This window comes from Dendrobates tinctorius, unplaced genomic scaffold (genome assembly GCF_039654945.1).
Source record: "Dendrobates tinctorius isolate UK_male_01 unplaced genomic scaffold, ASM3965494v1 ptg000204l, whole genome shotgun sequence".
In the NCBI taxonomy this organism is placed as follows: Eukaryota; Metazoa; Chordata; class Amphibia; order Anura; family Dendrobatidae; genus Dendrobates; species Dendrobates tinctorius.
In genome coordinates, this window is record NW_027361871.1 from 819,627 (window position 1) to 841,081 (window position 21,455).

Here is a 21,455-nt window from a genome sequence, read left to right on the forward strand (position 1 = left end):
GTCCCTCAAAACTTCCAGGGACTTACCCCTGTACCTTGCCCACTGATCCAGGGCCAGATGGTGTTGGAGGCAGGTTCTCTCAAAGGCCAGCAGAAAGGAATCCAGGTCTCCATCCTTTTCAAGCAGGGGGAAGTCCTCCGCCCGGACCTTGGAAACCATGGTCCCTGGTGGGGCTGGAGCGTCCAGCGGGAGCCCGTGCTGAGCCATCTCCAGTCGGTGCCGGTGCTCCGCAGCTTCACGGCGTTCTGCAGCCTGCAGCACACATTCTGCATGCTCACGCTCTGCTGCTTTCTCTGCCGCCACCAGGAGTCTGTCATGGGCGGCATCATTACCAGCCTCGAACTGTGCCATAGCCGCTTGGAAAAGGGCCTCCGATCTGGACAGGCTGGGGCAGGCAAGTGGTGGACAGTCCACTGCGGGACTGAGCACGGGGGTCTGGTTCCTTGGGGAGCCCTGGCGGAACTCCCCCTCGCCTTCATTGGTATTGTCCTCCACCACCTCCTCATAGACCATAGTATTGGCCTCCCCCTTTGTCTTACTCCTGGTGCCTTCTGCCATCTTGGGAACCTCTGGTTAATGACACAGCTTCAACCCTGACCTCGCACACAACTTATTACATTTACACTCTGACCGTCTAGTGCTCGGCTGACCTTAAGACCCCAGCAGTGAAAGTTACAGCTGGTAGTCTTTAGTGTCTGGGAGTAGGGGTCCCACGCACACTATTACTCTGATCCCACCGCTGCCACCAATGTGGAGGAAAGACCGGTTCCTCCCACGTCACCAATGTGACGTAACTACACAGGCACAGCTCTCCGGCTCCCCCTTTGGCTCTCAGGTCAGTAAGGGAACTGCACCTAGAGCCAGTGGCCGCCGGGGAGGATGTCCTGTTACCCGGTATTCGAAGATCCGTAATCAGAGTAAAAGCATCAGCCCAAGATTAATTTTATGGTTTAATTGCCTTAAGGGCGCACTAGATAATTACAGGAATATACAGTAAGCTATACAACGGAATTACAGTGGATTTGCAGTCAGAGTAAAAATATAACAATAATGGTACAAGACTTAGATATTAAGCTGGAGGTCAATTTACCAGTTTGTAGGTTGCATGTGGATGCCGGGCGCTCTGCAGTCCACAGGTGCAAGAATCTTAGTTGCCGGACAGACCCCAAAGCGCGGGCCGCTGCTCCCTTGGCAGGTCTGTCCCCAGTTCCTTCTTAGATCATCATCTGGTTCTTCTGTGTGAGTGAGGCTGTCTGCCATGTGCTCCCAGTTCTTAAGCATGCTGAGTTCCTCCCCCCTGTGTCAGAGGGTGGGCTAATAATCTCCACCCTTTAGCTCCCTGCAGAACTTATTATCAACATGAACCGCTACAGGCGGGGAAACGCGTCGGGGTTGACCTACACATGATAAGTGACTTTGTTTATTATATTATGATTCAGAATATACCCTTGAGAGGGGTTAGTTTGTATTATCTGTCCATTGGACATATCAGTTTGTCACATATGATCATGATGTGGAGGTATTAGATTTTTTATCGTTTATAGTATCCTGGGGTCCTACTTTAGCCTGAGGCAACTCTAATGTTCATTGCTATAATATCAGATGGGCATACCTACACATGACAAGCAATTTATCGGTTAATGTACCCCTATGTGGGGGTTCGATTGGGACAATATTAATTGTTTGGGGTTTTGCTCGAGCTTAGGGCATTCTGAATTTTCATTTCTGCACTATCAGATCATTGTTTTCCCTCCTGTCTGAATAGGGACTGGTAGGGGAGTGAGGGATAGTCCACGTTGAGTGGGGGCGCCAACTCTCGTCTTTAGGGTGCCAACCTCCACGGCTAGGAAGGTATCAGTGAGCCTTATAGTAGGGCTATGTAGCATCCCAGCTTAGGTCTGGTTAATTTTGGCATTGACCATTTTTTCACTGGGATAGGTGTTTTTTAATGTATTAAATAAATAATTCGTTTTAAGGGATTTATATGTTCGCACTAGATAATTACAGGAATATACAGTAAGCTATACAACGGAATTACAGTGGATTTGCAGTCAGAGTAAAAATATAACAATAATGGTACAAGACTTAGATATTAAGCTGGAGGTCAATTTACCAGGTTGTAGGTTGCATGTGGATGCCGGGCGCTCTGCAGTCCACAGGTGCAAGAATCTTAGTTGCTGGACAGACCCCAAAGCGCGGGCCGCTGCTCCCTTGGCAGGTCTGTCCCCAGTTCCTTCTTAGATCATCATCTGGTTCTTCTGTGTGAGTGAGGCTGTCTGCCATGTGCTCCCAGTTCTTAAGCATGCTGGGTTACTCCCCCCTGTGTCAGAGGGTGGGCTAATAATCTCCACCCTTTAGCTCCCTGCAGAACTTATTATCAATATCTAAGAAAGGGGCTAACTTCCTCCAGGATGATCGGATCAGGACACGAGAGGTACCAGTGAATGCGGTTTGTTTTGCCTGTCGTGTGGAGAGCAAACATGGCCCCATTGGGTTGCTGTGCAGGGCCTATCTCTATATCTCAGGTCCCAGAGCCCTCATCGACTTAGGAGTCGCACTGCCAGATGCGCGATTTCCTCAGGGTCACACGGATATTTTTTATTAGTCTGTAACTTGAAAGGTGTGCTCATAATCCTAGGATGGAGTCGAAGTGGCTGGGAGAGACAATGGATGTGTATTTCTGTGTCCAGGTGACAGGTATATTCTAATTGAAGCCCCCAGGCACCTTCCTGTCCCATGCTGGCGTGGCTCCTACTCAAGCTTTGAAGTTCTGTTTTGGCCTTATCTCATTATCATACTAAAAGGCCTCGCTATTCAACATTGGAGCACTAAATCCTGCTTTCTTCATTATGCCTACAGGCCATGGGGGGGTAGGAGCAGTTAGCTGCCTGTAATTCTTGTGAACTCAGACCAAAATGGCATCACTGGGACAGGCCAAGCTCATACATGAGGCAAGCATTATGCCCCATATCCAAGATGGCGGCTGCTCCTTCATCACACACATGATTGATCTCGCACCACCCCAAAACCAAATTTGTGTAGGCTGGCGCACATCTCACTCCCATCGCGGTCCCAGAGGTCTGCCTATAGAAGGCATGGTCAAAAACAAAGCAATTTTTCTCCAAAACGAATCTTAAAAGATCCAGAAGAAAAGAGTCATGTTGTCTAGCCCTACTGGAATATTGGTTTAGAAAAAATCCAGTGGCTTGGACTCCCAACTGATGTTCAATGTTGGTATAAAGCGATTCAACGTCAAAAGTTATGATGAACAAATTCTCAGGCAGTACCAAATTTCGAAGTTGCTCAATAAGGTGTGCAGAATCTCGGATATAAGACCCTAAAGAATAGACAAGGGTCTGTAAAAAGTAATCAATATAGATACAGGGCCTTTCAAAAAGGCCGCCAATCCCTGATACTATTGGCCTACCTGGAGGATTATCCAGAGACTTGTGCACCTTTGGAAGCATATATAGAGTTGGGACTTTGGGGGTGTCCATAGTGAGAAAGTCCCTTTCTTTATTATTTACAATTCCCAAGTTGAAGACAACTGAGATGAAACGGTCAATTTGTCTCTTAAATACTTCCCTTGGATCGGAGGGCAGCACCTGATAATGAGAGATATTAGATAATTGATGCATAGCCTTACTTTGGTACATATCCATAGGCCAAATCACAACATTCACCCCCTTATCCGCTTCCTTAATAACGAAAGAGTCCTGTTTCTTGAGATGCTGAAGGCATTGTTTTTCATCATTGGTCATTTGAAGGATTAAAGGACTTTAAAGGAATGTTACGTATATCCTTACTTGCTGTTTGAAAGAAAATCTGTGTGGTTGAAAAAAGGGAGAATGTTGGGGTAGCCTGTGAGCAGATACGACCTGTGAATCTATTTGTCTTACCCATGTCAGTTTCATTTTCCTCCAAGAGGTCAAGTAAGTCACGAAAAACCTGTCTATCTGTATCCGGTAAAGTATCAATTACGGAGGGCTGATGGTAAAGTAGCTTGAAAGTAAGCTGCCTACAAAAAAGGTAAAGGTCCTTAGTGAGCTCAAATTTATTAAGGGGATTTGTGGGTGAAAAGGAAAGACCCTTGGATAACACAGAAATTTCCCCGGGAGATAAATTATAAGATGACAAATTAATAATCTGCAACACACCAGGGCCAACACCATCCTCCAAAGTAATTCCCCGTATTAGCATTTCCTGTTGTTCCTCCTCGTATTCCTCTTGTAGGAGGGGGACCACTCCTGTTAATGTCTCCCCCTCTTTCTTAGATTTAGAAGACTTCCTTCTACCCCGCCTATTGCGACTTCTTGATCGCTTACATCCGATGATAAAAAAATCACTAGAAACAGGTTCCATTGACTGTATTGGTGCATTTTATCTTGCCAGGACCGATCAAATATTCCTTACGTTACCAGAATGTGACCACTTATACATCCTCTATCAAAGTCAGACTTGTCACGTTAGAATTTCCATTTTTTCCCTTTTCTCACCTCTTTTTTTCAAAGGAATCAATAGTTGCCTTAAGATGTTATCTAAAGTGGACCACCTGTCCAGATTTTTCAAAAGTATTAAGTTTGGCCTCCAACACTTTAATTCTCTCTTTTTAAGAAGAGTCAAAAGAGCTCGATCATGGTCCAACAACATCTCGATGATGATCAGAGAACACCTAGCCAAACCACCTTCCCAAGTCTTCCTAAAGCTAACATCCACTTCCCAAGCGGGAAAAATTTTAACCCTACGGCCTCTAGGTATAAGACCCATCCTTTTGTATTCCTCCAAACTCTTAATGTTCCACCAAGTCTTTGTCATAGACTTGTGCGAATTTATAATATCATTAGAGAGCTTACTAAAGTCAACATCATGTGTAACAATATTAGTGGAAGCACTATCAAAACCACCAAAAACACCTGCAACTTGATCGCGCCACGCAGCTTCACGAGCCTCTAAATCCATAATACAAGTGTGCCGCCGCTAAGAAAATCCAGTCAAAGGGACCGAAAAAAACCACACAAAATTAATGGTAGCGGGTACCACTAAAATGAAGAAGGCAGGGATCTACCATGTGTATAGGAACATGAAATGCAAAACTAAAGAGAAAAGTATACACACTGCATGGGATCAACCTGTGCAAAAATATTTATTCAAAAATCATTATATGATACAGTATCAATTCACACATAGGCATGGACAAAACAAATGGGGAGACAGAGATAATTTCATATACACTGTACAATGTCTATTCCAAAATCTAAACACTCATATAAAGACATGTATTATTTATTTTTTTAAATCCCTTACTCTAGTAGGTTAAAAAATAATTTCAAATTATGTCTGTTTGGTATTTGTGATGAAAATGAAAAAATCTCCAAATCTCCTAATGTAGGGTAACATAGTTTTGAAGGCTGAAGGAAGACCTTATGTCCATCTAGTTCTGTCTATTTTTAGTGCAGCTATTCTGCATTGTTGATCCTGGGGAAGGCAAAAAACCCACAGAGTTGAAGCCAATTTTCTCCATAGGGAAAAAAATTCCTTCCCCTAAGCTGGGTCAACCATCTACCTATAATATTATGTTATTCGTAACCTTCTATACTGTTACTCACAAGAAAAGCATCCATTCCTTTCTTAAATTCATTCAGTGAGTTGGCCATCACCACTTCCTCAGGAAGAGAATTCCAGAGCCTCACTGCTCTTACCGTGAAGAACCCTTTTCTATGCTGGTGCAGAAATTGTCTTTCCTCCAAATGAAGATAATGCCCCCTTGTTCTTGTCACAGTCCTTGGTACAAACAGTTTATTGGAGAGATCTCTGTATTGCCCTCTGATATACTTGTACATATATATTAGGTCTCCCCTAAGTCTTCTCTTTTCTAGAGTAAATAGACCTAATTTTGATAACCTTTCTGGGTATTGTAGTGAACCAACTCCATTTATCATTTTAGTAGCCCGCCTTTGAACCCTTTGAAGTTCAGTAATGTCTTTCTTGAGCACCGGCGTCCAAAATTGCACACAATACTCCAAGTGTGGTCTGACGAGTGATTTGTACAGAGGGAGAATTATGTTTTCATCTCGTGTCCCCAGACCTCTTCTAATGCATCCCATGACCCTATTTGCTTTGGTGGCAGCTGCCTGACACTGGGCACTCCAATTTAGCTTCTTATTGACTAAGATGACTATGTCTTTTTCCATGTCTGATTTCCCCAGCAGTTTAGCATCTGTTTCTCCTTCCCATGTGCATAACCTTACAGTTATCTGTGTTAAACCTCATTTGCCATTTTTCAGCCCAAAATGGCAAATGGCAAAGAGTTGTTCTGTAAGAGTGCAAAAACATAAGCCGCGGAGACACCATCACATGTTTCTCAACGCAAGCAATGACTATCCAGGTCTTTCACCGGGAAGGAACAACCACGGGAAGGGCAGTCTCCAATGAAGGAAACCACCTATGCCAAAACATGGTATCCATCCACAGACAGCTGTTTCGGGATATTGCCCCTCATCAGTGTGGAGTAGGAAACTGGCTAGTAGGAGCAATGCCTAGTAAAAGATCATGAAAAAGGGAGGATGATTGACCTCATGGAGATCAACATCCGACACTGCGGAGACACCATCACGTGTTTCTCAACGCAGTGATTCTAGAGCACTGCCCCCATCCCTTATGGGAAATATGTAAAACATGCAAAAACATAAGCCGCGGAGACACCATCACATGTTTCTCAACGCAAGCCATGACTAGCCAGGTCTTTCACCGGGAAGGAACAACCACGGGAAGGGCAGTCTCCAATGAAGGAAACCACCTATGCCAAAACATGGTATCCATCCACAGACAGCTGTTTCGGGGTATTGCCCCTCATCAGTGTGGAGTAGGAAACTGGCTAGTAGGAGCAATGCCTAGTAAAAGACCATGAAAAAGGGAGGATGATTGACCTCATGGAGATCAACATCCGACACTGCGGAGACACCATCACGTGTTTCTCAACGCAGTGATTCTAGAGCACTGCCCCCATCCCTTATGGGAAATATGTAAAACATGCAAAAACATAAGCCGCGGAGACACCATCACATGTTTCTCAACGCAAGCAATGACTATCCAGGTCTTTCACCGGGAAGGAACAACCACGGGAAGGGCAGTCTCCAATGAAGGAAACCACCTATGCCAAAACATGGTATCCATCCACAGACAGCTGTTTCAGGATATTGCCCCTCATCAGTGTGGAGTAGGAAACTGGCTAGTAGGAGCATTGCCTAGTAAAAGACCATGAAAAAGGGAGGATGATTGACCTCATGGAGATCAACATCCGACACCATCACGTGTTTCTCAACGCAGTGATTCTAGAGCACTGCCCCCATCCCTTATGGGAAATATGTAAAACATGCAAAAACATAAGCCGCGGAGACACCATCACATGTTTCTCAACGCAATCAATGACTAGCCAGGTCTTTCACCGGGAAGGAACAACCACGGGAAGGGCAGTCTCCAATGAAGGAAACCACCTATGCCAAAACATGGTATCCATCCACAGACAGCTGTTTCGGGGTATTGCCCCTCATCAGTGTGGAGTAGGAAGCTGGCTAGTAGGAGCAATGCCTAGTAAAAGACCATGAAAAAGGGAGGATGATTGACCTCATGGAGATCAACATCCGACACTGCGGAGACACCATCACGTTATGGTGTCTCCGCAGTGTCGGATGTTGATCTCCATGAGGTCAATCATCCTCCCTTTTTCATGGTCTTTTACTAGGCATTGCTCCTACTAGCCAGTTTCCTACTCCACACTGATGAGGGGCAATACCCCGAAACAGCTGTCTGTGGATGGATACCATGTTTTGGCATAGGTGGTTTCCTTCATTGGAGACTGCCCTTCCCGTGGTTGTTCCTTCCCGGTGAAAGACCTGGCTAGTCATTGCTTGCGTTGAGAAACATGTGATGGTGTCTCCGCGGCTTATGTTTTTGCATGTTTTACATATTTCCCATAAGGGATGGGGGCAGTGCTCTAGAATCACTGCGTTGAGAAACACGTGATGGTGTCTCCGCAGTGTCGGATGTTGATCTCCATGAGGTCAATCATCCTCCCTTTTTCATGGTCTTTTACTAGGCATCGCTCCTACTAGCCAGTTTCCTACTCCACACTGATGAGGGGCAATACCCCGAAACAGCTGTCTGTGGATGGATACCATGTTTTGGCATAGGTGGTTTCCTTCATTGGAGACTGCCCTTCCCGTGGTTGTTCCTTCCCGGTGAAAGACCTGGCTAGTCATTGCTTGCGTTGAGAAACACGTGATGGTGTCTCCGCGGCTTATGTTTTTGCATGTTTTACATATTTCCCATAAGGGATGGGGGCAGTGCTCTAGAATCACTGCGTTGAGAAACACGTGATGGTGTCTCCGCAGTGTCGGATATTGATCTCCATGAGGTCAATCATCCTCCCTTTTTCATGGTCTTTTACTAGGCATTGCTCCTACTAGCCAGTTTCCTACTCCACACTGATGAGGGGCAATACCCCGAAACAGCTGTCTGTGGATGGATACCATGTTTTGGCATAGGTGGTTTCCTTCATTGGAGACTGCCCTTCCCCTGGTTGTTCCTTCCCGGTGAAAGACCTGGCTAGTCATTGCTTGCGTTGAGAAACATGTGATGGTGTCTCCGCGGCTTATGTTTTTGCATGTTTTACATATTTCCCATAAGGGATGGGGGCAGTGCTCTAGAATCACTGCGTTGAGAAACACGTGATGGTGTCTCCTCAGTGTCGGATGTTGATCTCCATGAGGTCAATCATCCTCCCTTTTTCTTGTTCTGTAAGAGTGATGATGATAGAATGATATTGTTGTCCATTTGACAGATGTTGGAGTTATGAAGCGTACTATCCTTAAAGGGAGCCTGACAAATAATTCATGCCCTAACTACAGATAGCAATAATTAGAGACTGACTGTAATTGCAGTCATGTATGTTCAATGCTTTGGCATTTCAGAAAAATATAGCTGGGAATCATGCAACCACAAGGACAAGTCCAAGAGGCTAGTCTCCAGCAGCTTTCCCCAGCACTTCTTCCCGAATCGGACAGGTCTCTCCCTATACAAACAAGTTAAGATAGATCTGGCTTTCTAGGCAAGATGGGAAGTTGCCGAGGAACTGCCTCGTGCACTAGTCATTTGATATTAATAGACCCCAGCTGGCTTTTCAAGCAGGAATAGGCACAGGAGTTCAGACTAAAACATATGCAGCTGCAATAATAAAGCCGGTGTCTGGTTCAGGCAGCATGAATCTTCTGTCAGGTTTGCTTTCAAGGGCCTTTGTCAGCACAGAATGACTGTTCAAACCAAATACAGGTGCTCGGTACTCCATGGCGGGGCCAATCTATAGCACTACTGACGGCGCTCCTGCATCGTGTCCCCTTCTCCTTCCATGCAGGGTTGCTAGCTTAATCACTGATCTGGCGCGATCCCTGGCATTCTGCTCCTCCCTTTCACTTCCTGGTCCTGTGTGCATGCCAGTAGCGAGATGAACACCCGTAGAGAGATTTTAAAATTGCTGTTGGGAGAAGGCACCCTTCAAATATGAGAGACCTGAAACATTTTACAGAAGAAGACGGTGAGAATTAGCACAAGATAGCAAGGACTCAAACCCCGAATAATCTTATATTTCTCAAACTCACAAAAAAATTCAATATATAAAATAACTTGGTGAGAATAAATAAAACTTTAACTTTTAATAATTATAGCAATTTAAAATATAAAAAATGCCTTCCTAGTGTAATCACTAAATGATTATAATACAGCCACAGTGGTGGACTATTGTGTACATATAGAGAATAGATCTATCGATAAATATGATTTATTAACCGGTGAAACCGAGTCAAATGGGATTCCCAATCCAGTATTTATATGGATTTGATTAGTCATCTCACTGCCACTTCATTTTTTGACTTACAGAAGGGTTGTCAGTGGACACTCAGCCTTGACCTAAAAGCATGCACATGTCCTCCCCTGATGACCCAAGAGGAGAAAAGCATTGGGAGGCACGCAGGGCTATCTAGGGCTATTCCAGCTGAAGGAGAGCTTTGAACTGCCCTTATAAGGGCGGGAATTATGGGGTGTTCAGGGCCATGTATACTGACCAATAAGACCTTATAGGGCTAATGCTCTTGTCTACCCAATTCAGACCCGTTGAGGAATTTTTCTCTTGATGCACCAGATGTTGAGCATTCTCTTATTAGTCTTATTTTCTTCATCTAAAAGTGTTGCAGTTGTCATTGGATATTTCCTCATGTACTTCATATATAGAATATATGACCATTGTCCTTTCCAGGTATTCATTGTGAAGTATTGATCAATACCTCTCTATTCTAGACCTGTATGCGACCACTGTCATCTCCAGTTGTTTTCTATGGAGTATTGAATGATAGGTCTATTCTCTATATGTATACAGTAGTCCGCCACTCTGGCTGCATTATAGTCAATTAATAACTTACATTAGGAAGGCATTTTTCGTATTTTATATAGCGTTGATTATTCAAAGTTAAAGTTTTACTTATGCTCAGAAGGCTATTTTATTTAAAAGAAGAGTGGTCCAGAATTCCAGTTGGGAAGTATAAGAAGCTTGTTGATGATTATAAGATTAATTGCAGTTATTTATTCCAAAAGGTGTGCAAATAAATATTAAGTTGAGGGTACCATCAATTTTGTCCAACCCATTTTGAAGGTTTTGTATGAAATTATGTCCATTTTCCTTTTTTCCCTTCTGTTGTTTGTGTTCTTCCAATACACACAAAGCAAATAAACATGTATATAACAAAACATGTAATTGCTATTATTTTCTGTGAGGAATACTTAATTTTCTGGAACAATTTCAAGGGTGCCAACACTTTCTTCCATGACTGTATGTTTCAGTGACCAGTAAAGCCACCCTTTTTTTTGATAAGTCATAAGTCTTCCATACATGGTGTCTGACAGTTTCTTCATCTGTTGACAATAAACCTTTTGGGTCGCACCAACCACAGCCTCCCAGACACTGTTCAAAGAGGTGACTGTTTTCCTGCCCCATAAATCTCCCATTTAAATGTGTGTCCATATGTTCTCAATAGGGTTAATTTTTAGTCCATCTTCAAATGAACCTATCAACTAGCTAACTTTTAATAATCCCAACTGAAGGCAGTATGCTACCTCCAGCTTGCTGGCTTCTGAGTTGAAGTGAAGGTCTGTGACAGTTACTGATCCAGCCACAGGCCCATATATCTTGTCTGTCAAGAGTCAATGCATTTCATCAGTGGATAAAACCTTAGATATAACTGTCTTCAGATATTTCTTAGTGATGAATGAAAAACCCAGTCACAAGGGAGCGCGAAGGATACAGATGAGGAGGTTATTTAAAACTTCATTTATTGTTATCCACAACGCGTTTCGACCTGATGAAGACTGATATACACTGTTGAAACGCATTGTGGATAACAATATATTAAGTTTTAAATAACCTCCTCATCTGTGTCCTTAGCGCTCCCTTGTTACCGGGTTTTTCATTCATCACTCCGTCTCCTCCTTTCCCGAGATACCCGGCTGGAGCTGCAGAGGACCTCCCTTAATTGGCCGCCTGCCTGGCGCTCCATCTAAACCATCCTTTCTGACTTTGCCTGCTTCAGATATTTCTGGGCCCAGTGTTGACGTTTCTCCTGTGTCTTGTTCAGTGGTGGTTGGGTCTCAGCCTCCGTACATCCGCCATGTCTCTGACCACTGAACACCTTGTAGTCTTGTACTTCTTGGCACCAGTGAGGTCGCTGTTCTGGAATATGACAGCACTGGAAGACAATGGGCTCCTGGTCATTTCATGTTTGATTCTTCTCAAATCTTTTACTGTTATTGTGCGTCTTTTTTTCTCAAGCCTGTTGACTATTTTCAAGAAAGCTTTTGATGTTTCTGTGATCATGCCCCAATGTCTCAGTAATTTCAGGATTGCTAGATTCTTCTATAAGACTTCAACATTTTTGACTTTTCAGAAGCTGTTAAGCCGTTTTTTTTTCGCCCATTTTGCCTGTGGAAGCAAGCTGCCTAATAATTCTGCACACCTTGATAAAGAGGGGACATCCTGAGACCTCACCCTCGTCATTGCATAAATGCACATCCCATGATCTGCTTAATCCAATAAGCATTTAAAGTTATACAACTTGTAATTGGTTAAATCTGCATGAAAATTATGTAGTCAAATATCTCTTGCTTAATACTTATGCACACAGTGTAGTGTTTCTCATGACTGTTAAAAGATAAGGTAGTTGAAAAGTTGGCCAGATAATCATTGACAAGTTTACTATTCAAATGAAGTGTAGAATTAGATTTTTGCACCACAACCAGCAAGTCTGTTTCTAGACACACTCAGACGCAAGAAATCTTTTAAAATTTTTTCTTTATTTATTTAGTTAAGTAGTATGAAACCAATTAATGTTTGATTTCCTTGGATGGCTAATAAATATCTAAAAAATCCTTTGTTATCCAACCCAAAGTATAGTAGCACTTTTAAAATAGATCTGAAATATTTCAGCCACCTTTTCCAGATGCAGCGGACAGTTAGCAACCATGTCATCATAATTTCCTGCCATCTGCTGATTCTGGCTGCCTGGATTCTGCCAAGTGTGTCAGAGGATGAAAAAGTATGCTTATAATACTGATTAGGATTTCTCTATTTTAGTTGGTAATTTTTGGGGTAAGTTTACATATGTTTGCCATTTTATTACCATGTGCTTCTGGACATTTTGTATCTCTTATATCTGAAATTATTTCCGTTTTGCTGACATACATTTTTAATTTAACCTAAAAAAGTCATATTTCACTATAACCAGGGATAATATAAGCCCCATGGCATTTGTTCTTCCCCAGTTATGGGTTTTCTTATTCGTAGGTTCAAACCACCGAGCAAAATAATCTGGGGCATTTGTCCTGGATACCTCGAATTAGTGACACCACAGCCCTCACTGATATATGCAAAAGCTAAGTTTGGTTGTCTTAATGAGGCAGATACTTTATTCACAAATACTAATTGTCAAGGGACACAACGTCACTTCCTTCTTTCATCAGGAAAGTTGCACAAATGACTGATGAATGATGGTCACAATTGTGGCTGCTTCCACTACCAGGCCAGTTATTTGGGAACTCACAGTAAGTGTATGGTATATATACCTCCAAATCCAATACATGAAATATATAGGGTGGAAATATATATATATATATATATATATATATATATATATATATATATATATATACTCACACACACATACCCCGGAATGGTCACTGTCAGCTCCACAGTAAGAAAAGAACTACTAGCTGCCGCCAGTAATCGTTTATGCAGGCCGGTTGGACACCAGCTACAGGTAGCATATGGCTCCAGGGGTGCAGTTTACAGAGCAAGAGTTAGCTAGTGTTTATAAAAAAAAAAATAGAAAGATAATACAAAATTGGAAGAAAACAATGTGATATTTACAAGTCCATGAGTTAAAAAAAAATAACAAAAGAGTAGTGTTAAAGCTGATGTTGCAGGAATCGCTCTTGTCTTTATGGAGGGAAGCGATCCAATTAGACAAACGGAACACTTTCACAGTGAACTATGTCTTCCAGAATGAACAATGACATACACTCAAACTCTCACTTTTATTAGAGCAAGGTTATGCCTAGATACCTCCCCTTGATGAGCTCATATGAAGGCTTTTTGTGGGATGTACTAGGATTTTTTTGTAGATAGTCGGCATGTCTCCTTTTGTGATTTTATCTTTCTATAAACATGAAACATGGCATGGATAGCATCACCGATATTGAGTTGAAGGGGATAGTATGGCTTTACGGTGATGTGAGTGAATGCGTTATGTTCGTCCTTTCAGTATGACGCAGAAAATATATCTCCCATAAACATTGGATAGATGCCAACCCCAATATTCATCACTGACAACTGACTCCAAAAAGTCTAGGGACCCATGCTTTGAACAGAAACTTGCTGTTTTCTTGAAAGTGTACTTTTCTGCCTCTGCATAAATGAATCCCCGTCTGCGTGGTTGGTTCCCAGAACAAATCTCCTGTTGTAATTACCTGGTGACTGCAAGAAGTCCCTAATTCAATGGAGGTTAAAGTGTCTCAGCTCTCTCACTTCCCCAGTTATAATTAATCCCATATGTTCAATGTGAACTCCTACTTCAAATAAGGTTGAAGTGTCAGCTCTTTTTCAGTTTCCATCTGCAATTAATCCCATATGTTCAATGTGAGAGTGATATGTCCCCTCTCTGGAGACGTCTTTATGGATTTTTTATTTTCCTCTACGGCAATAATAATTTTTATTTTTGTAGCACCAACACATTCCGCCGCACTTTACATTACAGAGGGGACCTGTATAGAAAATAATGACATAACAGAGTAAAGACAACAAGAGGAGTGAAGGCCCTGCTCAAAAGGTTACACTCTGTGACGATATGGGGTAAAGGTTTTCAACAAATGAAGTTTAATTTAACTTGTAAGGGTTTTCTGAGATTGCTGAACATTAAGGCAAAAGCATATGGTGCTTCAGATAAACTTACTTACCTGTTGAGCTACCCTACTTTTCTGGCTGTATCTCACTTGCCCCTATCAGTCTTTGTTTACACAGCTTTGGCGAATTCGCTGGTCTCTGCCTTGGTGTAGAGATACAGTAGATGGTATTTAGTCTGGTCCACCAGCAGAATGATCTGTAGGCTTATGGAAAAGGAGTGTGTGTAAATTTTATTTTATTCATTAAAATTCCTACTCACTCTGGTTTAGCAGTCAAGGGGAGGCACCTAATCATTGATGAGAAAAACAAATTCCAACACAGCTGTTTTTTTTTATCTGCAAATGTAGTCTTCAGACCACATGGTCTTAAAATCCATATGGCTGTTAATCATAGAATCATAGAGTTGGAAGGGACCTCCTGGGCCATCTGGTCCAACCCCCTGCTCAAAGCAGGATTCGCTAAATCATCCCAGTCAGATGTCTGTCCAGCCTCTGTTTGAAGACTTCCATTGAAGGAGAACTCACCACTTCTCGTGACAGCCTGTTCCACTCATTGATTACTCTAACTGTCAAAAAGTTTTTTCTAATATCTAATCTGTGTCTCCTCCCATTCAGTTTCATCCCATTGCTTCTAGTCTTTCCTTGTGCAAATGAGAATAAAGATGATCCTACAATGTGACAGCCCTTGAGATATTTGTAGACAGCTATTAAGTCTCCTCTCAGTCTTCTCTTTTGCAATCTAAACATTCCCAAATCCTGCAACCTTTCCTCATAAGACAGGATTTGCAGACCGGTCACCATTCTGGTCGCTCTTTTCTGAACTTGCTCCAGTTTGTTGATGTTTTTTTTTAAATGTGGTGCCCAAAACTGGAAACAGTATTCCAGATGAGGTCTGACCAAAGAGAAGTAGAAGGAAATAATGATTTCACGTGATCTAGACTGTATGCTTCTGTTAATACATCCTACAATTGCATTTGCCTTTTTTGCTGCTGCATCACACTGCTGACTCAAATTCAGTCTGTGATCTATTAGTATACCCAAGTCTTTTTCACATGTGCTGTTCCTTAGCCCTATTCCTCCCATTCTATATATGCTTTTTTCATTTTTTTTGCCCAGATGTAGTACTTTGCATTTTTCCCTGTTAAAAACCATTCTGTTAGTTGCTGCCCACTTCTCCAGTTTATTTATATCTGTTTGAATCTTCTCTAGTATTAGTTATCCCTCCTAGCTTTGTGTCATCAGCAAATATAATCAGTTTACCCTCAATTCCTTCATCTAAATAGTTGATAAAGATGTTGAACAATACAGGGCCCAGGACAGAGCCCTGTGGTACCCCACTTGAGACATTCCTCCAACTGGATGTGCAGCCATTTACGACCACTCTTTGGGTCCGATCACTAAGACAGCTATGAATCCACCTAACAGTTGCCTTGTCCATTCCATACTTAGTCATTTTTCAATAAGGATTGTATGAGATACTTTGTCAAATGCTTTGCTGAAGTCAAGATATTCTATATCTACAGCATTTCCTTGATCCACCCAATCAGTGATTCCGTCATAGAAGGAAATTAAGTTAGTCTGACATGACTTATTAGTTACAAACCCATGCTGACTCTGTTTAATCACTTCATTCTTATCCAGGTACTGACATACATGCTGTTTAATAATAGTAACTCAGAGAACATGGCTGCCCCCACAATCACATATCGAACATATAATTAAAAAAAAATTGAAGAATCTATTATTCATTATCTGGTTTTAATTAGAAACATTGTCTAAAAAAAATAATTATGTCAAGGTGGATAACGAGAGCCTTTAGGGGCAATTAAACATTATAGAACTAGGTTCTGTTTTAGGAACATAAAATTTAGAACTCGTAAAGGAAATTCGATTGCCTAGTAGACACAAACTGCAGCAGATGGACCCTATTAACTTTATCAAGGTCTCATTGGTTTCTGTTAGGTCAGGTGCAGACAACAGTATTTTCGGTCCCAGTGGTATTGGATCGCACTCGGCTATACAAGTCAATGCACTTGTTAGTATGTGTATATATTCACACACTGCTCAAGAAAAACTAGCTGCTACCACCAATCGTTTATGCAGGCTGATTGGACACCTCTTACAGATAGTGTATGGCTTCCATGGTGCGGTTCATGGAGTAAGAGGAACAAAGCTATTAAGTTTTATATATTTAATCTGAAAAGTAGGCAGTGTTTGTAAAAATATTCAAAAAATATTACAAAAGGTAGCAAAAAATACAGTATATGCAGTCACATAAAATAAAAAGGATAACAAAAGAAAAGTACTAAGCCTGTGTCAAGGGAATTTTGCAGATATTAGTAGAGTGAAGCATTCCTTTTAAGAAAATGGTACAGAACCACAGAGAATTGTCTTTCAGGACTGAAAGTGATTATAATATGAAATCTATATTTATTAGGTAAAAGTTACACCCACACACCTACCCTGGATGACTTTAGACTGGGACTGGTCAATGGGATAAGTCTAGATCCCAAAAAATTATGGGATCCCCGATTTTCAGGATATTTCCCCATCTGGAGGTGCCATGAGGGAGATATTAATACCATATTTCCTATCATGATTTTAGCTTTACATAAATTGGAAATATCGCATATATATCATTATCCATCTGTCCCATATTAATTTAGAGCTGAAGCAGCGATGGCCCAGTGATGTAAGTAAATGTATTACATTCGTCACCTTGTCACGACACTGAAAATATGTCTCTCATAATTGTAGAACCTATTTCTTTGACAAAAAAACAATATTTATAACTGTAGTCTGGCTCCACAAAATCTGTTGTACTAACTCTGAACAGCACACAAGTTTTTCCGGAGTTCTCACCCTCTTGTATACACTGATCCCAGATAGCATAGTTGTTTTCCAGCAGATAACCTACTTCAATTACCAGTCCCCAGCAGCAGGGTCATAGTTGAATAATGACTGGAATGAAGTGCGAGCTCTTGTTTTTTTCAATTCATAATTAAAGGGGTACTCTGGGGAGATACAACATGTTTTATATTGTCCCTGCCCTCATAAACTATAAAGATGGTATTTGGATGTTGCTGCTTTCCTTGCCTCCTTATCATGGTTACCATATCCCTGAGGGATGCCGAGGTACTTGTACAGTGCCTTGCGAAAGTATTTGGCCCCCTGGAACTTTTCAACCTTTTCCCACATATTATGCTTACAAACATAAAGATGCCAAATGTAAATTTTTGGTGAAGAATCAGCAACAAGTGGAACACAATTGTGAACTTGGAAGAAATTTATTGGTTATTTTAAATTTTTGTAGAAATTCAAAAACTGAAAAAGTGGGGCGTGCAATATTATTTGGCCCCTTTACTTTCAGTGCAGCACACTCACTCCAGAAGTTCATTGTGGATCTCTGAATGATCCAATGTTGTCCTAAATGACTAATGATGATAAATATAATCCAAGTCTCTATATAAATGCACCTGCTATGTGATATTCTCAGAGTTCTGTTTGAAGCACAGAGAGCATCATGAAGACCAAGGAACACAACAGGCAGGTCCGTGATACTGTTGTGGAGAAGTTTAAAGCTGGATTTGGATACAAAATGATTTCCAAAACTTTAAACATCCCAAGGAGCACTGTGCAAGCAATCATATTGAAATGGAAGGAGTATCATACCACTGCAAATCTACCAAGACCTCTAAACTTTCATCTCAAACAAGGAGAAGACTGATCAGAGATTCCGCCAAGAGGCCCTTGATCACTCTGGATGAACTGCAGAGATCTACAGCTGAGGTGGGAAAGTCTGTCCATAGGACAACAATCAGTCGTACATTGCACAAATCTGGCCTTTATGGAAGAGTGGCAAGAAGAAAGCCAGTATCAAAGATATCGATAAAAAGTGTTTAAAGTTTGCAACAAGCCACCTGGGAGACACATAAAACATGTGAAATAAGGTGCTCTGGTCAAATGAAACCAAAATCGAACTTATTGGCAACAATGCCAAACAATGTGTTTGGCATAAAGGCAACACAGTTCATCACCCTGAACACACCATCCCCACTGTCAAACATGGTGGTGGCAGCTTCATGGTTTGGGCCTGCTTTTCTTCAGCAGGGACAGGGAAGATGGTTAAAATTGATGGGAAGATGGATGGAGCCAAATACAAGACCATTCTTGAAGAAAACACGTTGGAGTCTGCAAAAGACCTGAGACTGGGAATGGAGATTTTTCTTCCAACAAGACAATGATCCCAAACATAAAGCAAAATCTACAGTGGAATGGTTCACAAATAAACGTATCCAGGTGTTAGAATGGCCAAGTCAAAGTCCAGACCTGAATCCAATCGAGAATCTGTGGAAAGAGCTGAAAACTGCTGTTCACAAACGATCTCCATCAAACCTCACTGAGCTCGAGCTGTTTGCCAAGGAAGAATGGGCAAGAATTTCAGTCTCTCGATGTACAAAACTGATAGAGACATACCCCAAGCAACTTGCAGCTGTAATTGCAGCAAAAGGTGGCGCAACAAAGTATTAAGTTAAAGGGGCCGAATAATATTGCACACCCCACTTTTCAGTTTTTGACTTTCCACAAAATTTTAAAATAACCAATAAATTTCTTTCAACTTCACAATTGTGTCCCACTTGTGGTTGATTCTTCACCAAAAATTTACATTTGGTATCTTTATTATTGAAGCATGATATGTGGGAAAAGGTTAAAAAGTTCCAGGGGGCCGAATACTTTCACAAGGCACTGTAGCATGTCTGTACATCTGCTATGTGCCCTGCTGGTAATTCCACAAGTCTTGACTACCTTGCGTCTCTTTATTACCAACAGGCCGCACTTCTGTAGTCCGAAGGACATTCCGATGTCTTCACTGTTGATCTTTCTGTCTGCCATTACTGTTATGTCTCCTGGCTTCAATACCATCACCCATCTTTCCTGACCCCACTCACCCTGTATCTGTCCACCATTACTGCTTTTTTTTTTCTCCCCTGCATGTTTTCTCACCTTAATTCCTTGATGCTAACACACAGTTGGCTTTATCTATCCATTTGGATCTGACTATTTCCTGTTTGCATTTTCCCTTCCGACTTCTACTTAATCCCCTCCTGTGTCTGTGATTAGTCTCCCTGCTGCCCCTCCCTCCTGATCACACCTGGCCTATTTCATGTGCACTTAGCTTGTTATAAATGCAGAGCCGCAGGTCTGTGTGACTGTGGTCTGTCTCCATAAGGATGGCTTTATAAGGATGCAGCAGAAATATTCCAGAAATGACTCAGAAGTGAACAGAAAGTACGATTAACCACTATTATTAAATGTACTACATTTTGTTTCTCTTTCCTCCACACTTACTCTCATCATGCTGACATACGCTCTAACAGTTTTGGCTCCATTACTCCTCACTCTAATTCGCTATCCGCAAACCCAAGCACCTTCTAGCCAAGTAATAATCTCTCCTTCCCTCTTGTCTCCGCACCTGACCTCCACTGACCTGCTTCTCAACCTCAGATCTCTCCTAATAAAACACAAAACAAGCCGCCCACTCTCCTTCTCCCACCTGCTCTCCCTGTTTCTGCTTCTCCTCAATCCTGGATCCCCACATCTCATACCTCACATTATTACCTCTTTCTATCGCTCCCAACCCAATATAAGCACCCAAAATCTTGCCCACTTCAAATCCGGGCCCTTGACGCCCACCACCTTGCTCCCTCTCTCGGGATCACTCTGGAATGCTGGCTCCATCTGCAATAAACTCCATGTGATTCACAACCTCTTTACCTCTCGTAATCTTTCCTTCTAGGTCCTCACCGAAACAGGCTGACACACTCCGACACCGCCTCCTCTGCTGTGCTATGTTACGGCGGCCTGCACTTCACCCACACTCCTTGACCTGGCAACAGACACGGTGGAGGAATGGGCCTTCTCCTTTCTTCCAACTGTACCTTTAACCCAATCCCACCTCTACCCTCCCTTATCCTCCCCTCTTTTGAAGTCCACACTGTCCGCATCTACTCCTCCTCCAACCTAGAAGTGGCTGTCATATACCAACCTCTGGGCCCGACCACTGACTTTATTAACCAATTCTCTACCTGGCTTCTTCACTTTCTCTCTGCTGACATTAAGTAACCATAGGAATATATATCCAATAAACTATACCAGGCTATTTGCGCTCCCGTAGGTGTAAGATCCAAGGCTTCTTATTGTAACGTGTTTCGACAGTATGAAATGTCTTCCTCAGGTATATTGTGATAAATGTTCCAAAATTGTGGGTAGCTTTATAGGAAGTAGTATTATGCTAAATAGGGTGTGGACCACTAAAATTAAATCCTATTACACCCACTATATAGCTGCTATACAAGTTTGAAGTCTACAAAAAACATAATGATTTTAAAAACAAATGCATTACATAAATATATAAAAAGCATAATAAAATTAGATTATAACAAATATGTAAAATATGTTAATGAATATCATAAAATTACAATATAATTGTATAGCGAATGTAAATGGTTATATGTGACTAAAATACTTTTAAAACACTTAGATTATAAAAAACAGTGCTAATTGAAACTATGGAAAAAGAAAAGTTATATATATTTTTTTTATATTCCCTCAATGACCTCGCAAAGAATCCTATTGGATTTTTAAAATGATTACTTTACATCTGGATGGATTAAATGAAGTCATTGAGGGAATATAAAAAGAAAAAACAAAAAAAAAGTGTTTTCCATAATTTCTATTACCACTGTTTTTATAATCTGTGTTTTAAAAGTATTTTTGTCACATGTAACCATTTAAATTCGCTATATAATTATATTGTAATTTTATGATATTCATTAACATATTTTACATATTATTTGTTATAATCTAATTTTATTATGCTTTTTATATATTTATGTAATGCATTTGTTTTTAGAATAATTATGTCTTTTTGTAGACTTCAAACTTGTATAGCAGCTATA

The 21,455-nt window shown here is 41.5% G+C and overlaps 1 protein-coding gene across 7 annotated transcripts in view; it reads left to right on the forward strand.

The window, feature by feature from the left end:
• The window catches only part of LOC141057367 (PMS1 protein homolog 1-like), a 330,907-nt gene that overhangs the window by 94,907 nt on the left and 214,545 nt on the right, over window positions 1-21,455 (forward strand). The window contains exon 6 of one of the 7 annotated variants that reach the window (XM_073553959.1): window positions 20,294-20,544. The exons of the other annotated variants lie outside the window; for them this stretch is intronic. Coding sequence (XP_073410060.1) covers window positions 20,294-20,314 — 21 coding nt within the window. The 3' untranslated portion in view covers window positions 20,315-20,544. Of the gene's footprint in view, window positions 1-20,293; window positions 20,545-21,455 lie in introns of those variants that run through there. 7 annotated transcript variants of the gene reach the window in all.